Genomic DNA, 10,477 nt, shown 5'->3' with positions numbered 1-10,477 from the left:
AAAGGCAGTTCTTTCCAGTATTTTATTTGACTGTTATTGAAATGAAATCCAGCCTGGCTATGGAGGTTTATCCTAGGGACATTTTACTCACTGATAGTTGGGCTTAAAGGGTCAACATTAACAGTAATAATAACAGCAGATGCCACTAATATAGTGCTTTCCGTATGCCAAGCACTGTTCTAAATGTTTCACATACATTTATTCTCATAACAACTGTGAGGTAAATGCTATTACTATCTCTATTTTAGAGTGAGGAAACTGAGGGACAGAGGGCTCCAGTGACTTGCCTAAGATCACACAGTCAGTGAATGAGGGAGCCAAGATTCAAACCCAGGCAGTTGGCCGCATTGTCCATTCAGAGTCTATGTTCTTAATCATTATGTTGTATAACCTCTTATTTGTTGCAAAAAGATTAATGACTAGAGCATTCATAGCACTAGGGCCAAGGTGAAATGGCTCACACAAGGAGCTCAGAAATGTGTTTTTGTGTGGGAAATGTCAGGGATTTGAGGATGTAGACACATAAAAATAGTAAGCTCATCTGCTTCATGTCACAGGATACAAAGTTGCCATACAAAAGGAGGCGATTCTACCAGAATACCAGAAAGAAAAATGCCAGGTCTGAGAAAGGGAGAATTGATTCCTATTAAAATGACAGGCAAACATTTTTATTCTGAGACATATTTTCAGAATTGTTTAACTGTTATTGGGAGGAAAGGGTAGGGTGCTAGTTATTAATTTATTGTCTCTCAACTCCAAATCTACCCTTCTTTGCCTTGCTTTGCTTCTGTTACTGAATCTCAACCATTCCTCCTTTGCCAGCTGGCACAAGATTTATATTTTTGTCAATAGAGGGTACTAGAAGGACAATGGGAGGCCACTGAAAAAGAAGGGAACTCTTCTGGTGCTGATATGCTTTTATTACACACAGAATCCGCCAAGTTTCTACCCCATCCAAAAGGCCACTCCCTAGGGCCAGCTCCAGACCATCTGCCTCCTCCCTTGAATTTTCCCACCACCCCACAGACCACTCCCACACACCAGCTCCAGCCTGTATCTGACACATGGCTTCTCTGCTGGTAGGGTATGTGCTCCTATGGTGCCACAGTCTCTCTAAAAAGGTCTGAATCTCAGCCCCGGTGGGGAAGAATCCCCCTCTAGTTTCTTTGTTCCTTGTTCTTAAACTTTGCAAAATAGGGAGGTGTGATTTTTGTACTTTAGGAATTATAGGATGGCCTACTACTTATCATTTCAGATTCTGAGACCAGGAATAAAATGAAGAACTGGAAGGCAAAGATGAAAATTTCTGAAGAAAAAGATTTAGCAAGAGCTGTCTTTGGGAATGCTCCAAAGACAAATCTCCCAGGAATGTGAGTTAGTCAAAACTGGTGATCCCAAGGACAGGTTATTGTGGCATTGGGTAAGCCCCTCAGAGAATGCAGTGAAGCAGCCATCAGGAAAGTGGACTTCGTCCCCAAGACAGCCATTGCAGGAGACAGGGGCCACAGATACAATGAAGGAGGAAAAATACTTTCTTCCATAGAAAGATCCCACAGGTATGACATCTGTGGCCAGAGCTGCAAACAGAAGTCAGAAGTAACAACATCAGAAAATTGATAATATCAAGAAAATCTATGAATGTAAGGAATGTGGAAAAACTTTTAATTGGGGCTCAAGCCTGGTTATACATCAGAGAATTCATTCAGGAAAGAAACCATACATATGTAATCAATGTGGGAAAGACTTTAATCAAAGTTCAAATCTTATTATACATCAGAAAATTCATACAGGAAAGAAGCCTTATATATAAGGCTTCATGAATGTGGGAAAGACTTCAATCAGAGCTCTAATCTGGTTAGACATAAGAGAATTCACAGTGGTGAGAATCCCTATGAATGTAAAGAGTGTGGGAAGGCCTTCAAGGGAAGCTCAAACCTTGTCCTACACCAGAGAATTCATAGCGGAGGGAAGCCATATGTATGTAATGAATGTGGGAAGGCCTTCAATCAAAGCTCAGATCTTATAATACATCACAGAATTCATACAGGAGAGAAACCCTATGAATGTTATGAATGTGGACAAGCCTTCAGCCAAAGTTCACACCTTGTCACACATCAGCGAATTCATACTGGAGAGAAACCATTCAAGTGTAATGAATGTGAAAAGGCCTTCCAGCAGCGTTCATGCCTTACTGAACACCAGAGACTCCACAGTGGAGAGAAACCTCATGAATGTCGTGAATGTGGGAAATTCTTCAGTGGGTGCACAGCTTTTCTTAAGCATCAGAGACTGCATACTGAAAAGGAACTTGAATGTGAAAAAGCCTGCACTTCTGAGTTGGACCTTATCAAACAATGGAGAATACACAGGGAAGAAAAACCATATGAATGTACTGAGTGTGGTAAAACTTTCCAGGGAAGTTCAGACACTAATTCGGTACTGGATAATTCATACTGGAGAGAAACTGTATGAGTGTAGTGAATGTGGGAAAGCCTTTAGCCAGAGGTCTCACCTTGTTACACATCAGAAAATTCATTCTGGAGAGAAACTCTATCCGTGCAAAGAATGTGGAAAAGCCTTCTGGTAGCATTCACTCCTCATTCAGCATCAGAGGATCCACAGTGGGGAGAAACCCTATGAATGTAAGGAATGTGGGAAATCCTTCATCTGATGCACAGCTTTTCTCAAACATGAAAGACTTCATACTGGAGAAAAACTTGAAGAAGGTGGGAAAACATTCAGCGAGGATGAGTTATTTAAAGAAGAGCAGAGAATTCATCACGAAAAAAAAAGCTTGTCTTGGTAATCAGTGTGGTAGAACTTTCCGGAGCAGCTCAGACATCATGCATCAAGTCACGCATGCCAGAGAGAAACCATATGAATGTAAAGAATGTGGAAAAACCTTCAGTCAGAGCTCAGACCTTATGAGACATCATAGAATTCACAGTGGTGAAAAACCTTATGTATGCAATAAATGTGGGAAATCTTTTCGGGGAAGCTCAGATCTTATTGAACACCATTGTGTTCACACTGGAGAGAAACCCTAAGAATGGCTTGAATGTGAGAAAGCCTTCAGTCAGAACTCACACCTTATTAGTCACCAGAGAATTCATACTAGAGAAATCCTTTAAATGCAGCAGCTGTGGGAAGGCCTTCAGTGGGTGTACAGCCTTTCTTAAACATCAGAAACTTCATCCTGGAAAGGAACTAGTTGAATGTGACAGGGTTTTCACACAAGACTTATTCTAACAGGTTGCACAACCTAATGAATATAGGAAAAGCCTGGTGGAGATCACATCTTATTGCACTATAGAGGATTTTTATTATTGAAAACCATTTGAAGAAAGGAAAACATTACAAGAGTCCTAGTGGATAGAAAACACGTAAGAATAGTCAGGTGGAAAAGTTCTTGGACATAAAATAGCCTTTTTCTGCCTCAAAATTACATTGGAGTATGGTCCCCAGCATATAATTACTTGACATTGTTTTAGGCAACTTCTGTTGTTACTAAATCATTATAAATCACTTCAGCAACAACCCAAAAACTAAATTATTCATGAAAGGAGCACTTGAAATCTTGACTACCTAGTCCAGTGACCAGTAAAAATCTTAAGTACTTTAGTGTGATTAAATCTTTCTCTGGGATGAATTCTTTCCTGTAGGTAGGTGTTTTACACATATTCTCTTTTTCCCATCCTTATAAAAATATGTTTATGCATATGCAAAAGTGCTAATTAGAATGAACCCCTAATTGAAAAGAAACCAAAATAATAGAAATGACAAGAAAGCTGAAGGCCAGGAGGATACAAGAGCCACATGAGGAGTTTCCCCAGAGAAACAGGAGTGACTACTAGTAGTATCAGGAAATGAAAGACCAGGGGACAGGAGAACAGTAGGTTTTGGGACTAGGATAAGACTGAGTGCTGGGATTGAGCATTTAGGTGACATGGTGGGAATTCAAAGAAAGCATCTGCCTTGAAAGGTCAGTCGATTATAGGGAAAGTGTTTTTCTCTTGAACCAGGGCTTTATAATTGGGCACAGCTTATTTGAGAATTGGGGAGTCTAAATAGAACTCTGAAGAGAGGTCATTATTTAAGCTGGCAGCTAATTTGGTAATTAGGCCCTGCCTCTGGGCAAATTCACTCCTTAAATACTTCTTATACTCTGAACTACTGGCAGATTGCATCTGAATTTCCATGAATCATCAAATAAGAAAGCTACTGAGAAAACCATGTAAGGCAAGGAGAATTTCAGCCTCATATCTTTCATCAGTGGGAGTAGCTTGTGAGATGCATAGAAGGGATCAGTGGCTCACAATGGGATGGTTTTGCCTCCTGGGGACACTTGGCAATGTCCAGAGACATTTTGGTTGTCACAACTTGAAGATATTGACTATCTAAAGTCCAGGGATGTTGCTAACATCTTAAAACACACAGCCCTACCCCACTCCCAAACAAAAAATTACCTGGTCTTAAGGGTCACTAGTGCCATCCTTGAGGAACCCTACCCATGGACATTTAGAACACCAGTTACCTGAGGCCACTTAAGTGAGCATTTCAATGTCGTGTGGGCAGTGGCAGTGTGTCCCGGGGAACTCAGAAACCCTTAATTTAATTAGGAGGCAATCTGGTGTGGAGGGAGCACAGATGGGTTTGAATCCCAGTATGATGGATTGCTTTCAGGACTGGAGCAAACTATGTAACCCCTCTGATCTTTATATTCCTTATTAATTAAGCAGTGATAAAGTAATCTTCTTCATGGAGTAATTGTGAGTTGTTTTTAAAATATTTTATTGATTATGCTATTACAGTTGTCCCATCTTTTTCTCACCTTTATTCCCCTTTGCCCTGCACCCTGTCCCTCCCACCGGCATTGCCCCCTCCCTTAGTTCATGTCCATGGGTCATACTTATAAGTTCTTTGGCTTCTCCATTTTCTATGCTATTCTTAACCTCCCCCTGTCTATTTTGTACCTACCAATTACTCTTCTGATTCGCTACACCATTTCCCCCATTCTCCCCCACCCCCAATTGTGAGTTTTAAATGAGAAACTGAAATCTCCTGTTGACACACACAAAACCATCTGGAGCTCTAACCATTTTAAAACAAGATGAAGTATTTATAAGCAAACCATAATGTGTAAGATACAGTGCTGTCTTGTGACTGGTATAAAGAATATGACCTGTTAAAGTTCAAGGCACTGGGGGGCTGCAGTATCCCCAGAGGGGCACCCTGAACATTAGTGGGATGTCTTAAAGTGGAGAAGCCCATCTACACCATCCCACACCATCCCAAAGCTGGCTGCTTGTGGATGGTGGTACAGAGCATGCTTACCCCCATCACTGTCTCAAATGTTAAAGCTCTTTAATAATCTCACATAAATTAATATTCTTTTTACATCAGAATATCTTTAAATATATTTAGGAAGCAAAAGGATTTCAAAATGGCTATTATCAGTGATACACCTGGATTACAAATTAAAGAGACTTGCCCTGGCTAGTGTAGCTCAGTGGAATGAGCACGGGCCTGTGAAGCAAAGGGTCGCTAGTTTGATTCCCAGTCTGGGCACATGCCTGGGTTGCAGGCCAGGTCCCCAGTGGGGGCCGCAGGAGAGGCAACCACACATTGATGTTTCCCTCTCTTTATCCCTACCTTCCCCTCTTTCTAAAAATCAATAAAATCTAAAAAAGATACTTAATATTTTTTAGTTATCCCAGATTCCAACTAATCAAAACCTTTAGCTAACTGGGACATTTTAGCATTCTTTTTTTTTTTCTTTATGTAAACAAAGAGAGTTGGGGATTTATTCTTATAAACCCATTCCCATGTCCTTTACCTTATACAGTGAGAATGATGTTTATTGGGATAAGCAGGATATTGAAAGGGACCTTAAATAGCTAAAGACCTAAACTCCAAGTCTTTTTGAGGAACAGGTGTGATTGGAATGTGGACTAAGAGACATTCCTCCATATAAATATTTCACAGGAAACAACACTGTTACTACTACCACCTTGGGGAAAGAGCATATGGGTACAGTGAGGAAGGGAGTGTTACCCAATAATCTTCCAATTTGGTCCACTTTCCTCAATTTTTCATGCCCTTAGAGTGAGGCCACCACCATCATCATCTCTTATGTTATTACCACCGCCTCCTGACATGCCTCCTGCTTCCACTTTCCTGCAGAGCAGTCTGAGTATCCTTGCTTTAGAACAAATCTGATAGAGCCACCCACCCCAAACTTCTGTAGAGCTTTCCTACTAATCTGAGCCTGAAGCCTAGTCCTTACAGTGACACATGTGTTCTGATCTGGCCCCATTCATTCACTCACTTAGTAAAATTTATGAGCTTCTAATATGTGTCAGGTACGGGGTGGGGGTACAAAGAGCGGGAAGCAGAAATAAGTAACAGTCTCTGCCCTGGTGGAGCAGAGGCGAGATTAATTAGGATCATAACTAAAACTACAACCATGGTAAGTGCCAAAAAGGAAAGGCATGAAAGTGCAGAGGGAGATAGTTGGGGAGGACTTTCTGCAAAGTGCTTACCTTTCTAAATCCAACAGTTACCTCTGAACTATCTGTAGCTCCCCAAGAACCTAAGCACTACCCCCTTACCCTATGGCCTTTCCACAAGCTGTTCCCTCTGCCAGGAATGTTCCCTCCCTCCTTACCTAGCTCCATTCTTTTTTTTAGTATTTCCTATATATTGGTTATTGTGATAAGGACTCAACACCCATTTTCTCTTGCATTCTTTGCCTCCATCTTAATTGGTGAATAGTACTGTTTTCTAAACAGGAAACTAAGGTCAGGAAAGCAAAATAATTTGCCCAGAGAGTCAAAACTAGTAAATAAACGAATTCAAATCCAGGCCTGCCTGACTCCAAAGCCCATTTCCTTTGGCACTGCTACGTTGTCTCCCAGTTCCTTCATGTTGGCCTCATTTACTCAGGTCATCTTCCCTGATGTACACCCAGTCAGGGTTAAGTGCTTCCACTGTGCTCCGAGACACCACAGCCATCATAGCACAGACACTGATAGATTTGTTGCTCCACTGGGAAGGGACTGGGTCTTTCTGGTCTTTGCAGGTCCAGTGACTCCAGGCAGAAGGAGCCAAGCCTCAGACACTAGGACAGACGAGGTCATGTGGACAGAAGTGTGATCCCCCTCTGGGCTCGTCTAGAAAAGGGGAGGACTCCACTAGGTGGCCATTCCACATGTTCACCAGGGAGGCTGCAGGAGTGAGAGGGCCTGGCTGCCAGCTTTCACTGTAGCCTGGCTCCCACCTAGACTGGACAATGGCTACAGCTCCAGCGGAAGTTCTGAGTGACAGGGTGATCTGCCACAAGTGTTACACCAACCACCTGTACCCCGAAAGAAGATAATATAAAGCCCCTGCACTGCCTCCTCAGCAGGGCAGCTGTCCTCCTGTCCAAACCCCATGGCCCTGGGGCCTCAATGAAGTTTCCCTTTTGTTGCCTGGAGCAGTTAAAAAATGAATGAATGAATGAATGAATGAATGAATGCAACCTGTGACTATCTCATATTTGAGTAAATGGAATAGTGGATCAATTCCCTCAGCTAAAGAAAAGTTTTAGTTCACCCTTTTAACATTTTACCTGTGTCCATGTCACATAAAGGGATACTACTTAGATTAGATGTTGATATAGGGCTTTAATGCCATCACCATCATTTTGGGGGGATAAAGGATGCACAGCTGCATCCTGCAGCATCTTGAATTCTGAAATAGAAGTTGCTGCTCAAAAACTGCCCAATGGAGAGCCAGTAGCAAATACTTCATACCCTCTCTTCTCTTTTAAAATCTACTACTTCCTACATTATTACCCTTGGTCTCAGTAGCTCATCTTGCCTCTCCCTCTAAAAATGTGAGAGACCAAGATCTAAGACAGCAGTGGAGTAGGTGGATGTTACACTCACTCTCTCCCAGGACCAAACTGGAATTACAATTAAAACATAGAACCATCAACCTGAATAAACAACTGAAGACAAGCTGAACAGAAGTCTCATAACCAAGGATTACAGAAGAAGCCACTTTGAGATTGATAGGAAGGGGGCGGGGGCAGGGGCAGGGAGATGCTAAATGGACTGGCCCCACTCCCATGGGCTGCAGCTGATATCTGGAGGGATATCTCAGCTGCAAAGGCTCCCCCTGAGGAGCATGGGGTCTCAACCTCATGCTGGGATTCTGGGCCCAGAGCACCAGGGCCAGAAGAGGAGCCCATGTAACATCTGACTGTGAAAATCGGTGGGGATTCTGTCTGCCAGGGAGAGAGACAGGAGTCCGCTAGGGACACAGGAGCTCTTTTAAAGGGCCAATGCACCTCAGGAAAGAAGAGGAAAAATCAGAGAAGAGTTTCAGGTCAGAATGAAGGTGTCCTACAGTCAGTAAATCGCAGACCAATGCGCACAGTGGGTACTCTGATGCTGAAGTTGTCCACATTGATATTCAAAGGGCCTCTCCATGTGAATTTTCTGTGAACTCCAAGGTGGAAATTCCATCTTAGGGTTGAATTCACTACAACAGTAGGGCTGCTCAGCAGCGTGACCGCTCTGATGCAGAGCAACTCTGAACTCCACCTGAAGACTTCTTCACGCAAGGGAATGAAGACCTCCCAGCTCTTTACCACATTCACTACACTCTTGGATTCCCCCTCCCCCACCTGGAAGTCAGTGGAATAGAATGTGGATTATAGTCTTACTGTAACTAACTGGCCCTCACCATCCCCACCCACAGCCCAGTTTAGAGAATGCCAGACATAACCAGTAGATCAAAGACAGAAGCATTTTTCTCTGTTCTCAATGAATTTTCTGGGTGATATGCCCAGGAGCTGTCCCAGACCTCTGCCACTCCAATACATAATCACCCTTCTTAGCAAAAGGCCTCAAGTGACCAATCCTGCTGGCCTCGGCCCTTACCACCTTCACATCTATCTTCTTAATCCCTCCAGCAGTCTCAGAAGATAGTGCCTTCTTCCTTTTTTCTAAAGCCAACCCTGCCTTCCTTTATCAAGTTTATCCTTTCACACTGCAACTAAATTAAATTTTAAAAATTAGTTATTTAAAGAGGGTCTTAATAGACGGGAGCCCAAAATAACCTAGGCTGAGCAAGGATCCCATAAGTGCCTGCAGACTGGCTATTGGATCCCACCCTGGGGTGGGAAATGTTTTCACAAACTACAAATCACTTGGGGATGAGACAAAGGCCCATGTCCTGGGTCATCACACCCAGAACTCGAAAACAGGATTCAGCGAGTGCACCACAACCAGCCCACCCCAGGGCCTCGGGCCTTAACATCCTTACCTCATTGGTCACCAATAAAAGGCACAGCAGGATCTCAACTAACGGGAGCGCAGCAGCGGCCTCCAGGCCCGCAAGTCCCAGCTTCCTAGAGCAACCACAGAGACAATGGCCGGTCCCTCTCTCTCTCTGGGTGGGACTCCTACCTCTTCGTGCTGGAGGCTGAGTGGAGGCCAAAGCGCATTTGGTGACTCCTTGGAGATTTGGCGGGTACTGGCAAAGTTGAGTCCACCAGATGAAAACACTGCCTGCAAAGCGTGTTACAGTCAAGTTTAAAAAATCAGTGTTCTCGCCAGGGTACTGCTGGAGACAGTGGAATTGCAGCCCAGTCCCAGGCAAAGCCCCATGCTGGGAGAGGACTTGGGGAGGGAGTGAATTCGGTTCCTGGGGCTTGTGGAGGGCTCCTGGGCTCTCCAGCTGTTTCCCTCCTTCCCTTCTGTGCACTCTTCCCAGCCCTGAGAGCTCGGGGAAGGGCGGCGCGGACGATCCTCTGTTTGTCGGGATGTCCCGAGACTCTTGCTCTGCAGCGCTAAACGCTGCGATTGCTCGAGTCCCCACCAGCCTTTCATCGCTTAGCCCGGGGCCCAGAACAAGTCCTATTGCGTCGTAGGTGCTCCTCCAGTGGCTGATGAATGTGCACCCACCCGCATTATTACCAGAATTGTCCTCACCCCTCCCCACTGGATTTACTGAAGCCCCAGCCCCCGTCCCTTTTCAGGGGCTCACCGGGGCAGGTCATTCTCACATAGCTTTATCCCAAAAGCTGAGGGAATGTGGTGAGGTAAAGGTTATTGAGGGTTACTTGGTAGTTTTTTAAGGTGAAAATGTGCTTTTTAGGAATTTGTGAAGGAACTACAGGGTCCAAGGGCGGGTTTCAGGTGGCCCATGAATTCCCTGAAACCGCACGCACATTTTTCTAGGCAGAGCTGCCTTGAGTTTCAAAGATCTCTGACCCCACAACCTTAGGGGCCTGCCTAAGACTCCTTAAAATACTTAGAAAACAGTATTTTAAGTATCTTGGCCAATAATAATGATAACCACCAGACCAGAAATAAGTAATGGGGACCAAATCTCAGTAATAAGTTATTTAAAAAACTGGCCCATCCAAATGATCAGAATATCTTACATGAGGTTGTGAATCATGAACGACTATGCACACACACAA

The 10,477-nt window shown here is 43.8% G+C and overlaps 1 protein-coding gene across 1 annotated transcript; it reads left to right on the top strand.

The window, feature by feature from the left end:
• Positions 1-1,242: 1,242 nt before the first annotated feature.
• ZNF594 (zinc finger protein 594) lies at positions 1,243-3,296 on the top strand. Its single transcript, XM_037066287.1, is given in 5 exon segments — positions 1,243-1,332; positions 1,334-1,439; positions 1,442-1,601; positions 1,603-1,810; positions 1,813-3,296. Coding segments are annotated over 5 exon segments (1,191 nt in total). The 5' UTR covers positions 1,243-1,275; the 3' UTR covers positions 2,473-3,296.
• The last annotated feature ends 7,181 nt before the right edge of the window (positions 3,297-10,477 follow it).

The sequence above is a fragment of the Sturnira hondurensis genome, unplaced genomic scaffold (assembly GCF_014824575.4).
Source record: "Sturnira hondurensis isolate 20B ecotype Veracruz unplaced genomic scaffold, ASM1482457v3 Scaffold0016587, whole genome shotgun sequence".
NCBI lineage: Eukaryota > Metazoa > Chordata > Mammalia > Chiroptera > Phyllostomidae > Sturnira > Sturnira hondurensis.
Note: the sequence above shows the minus strand (reverse complement) of the source record. Positions and strands in the feature narration are given on the sequence as shown.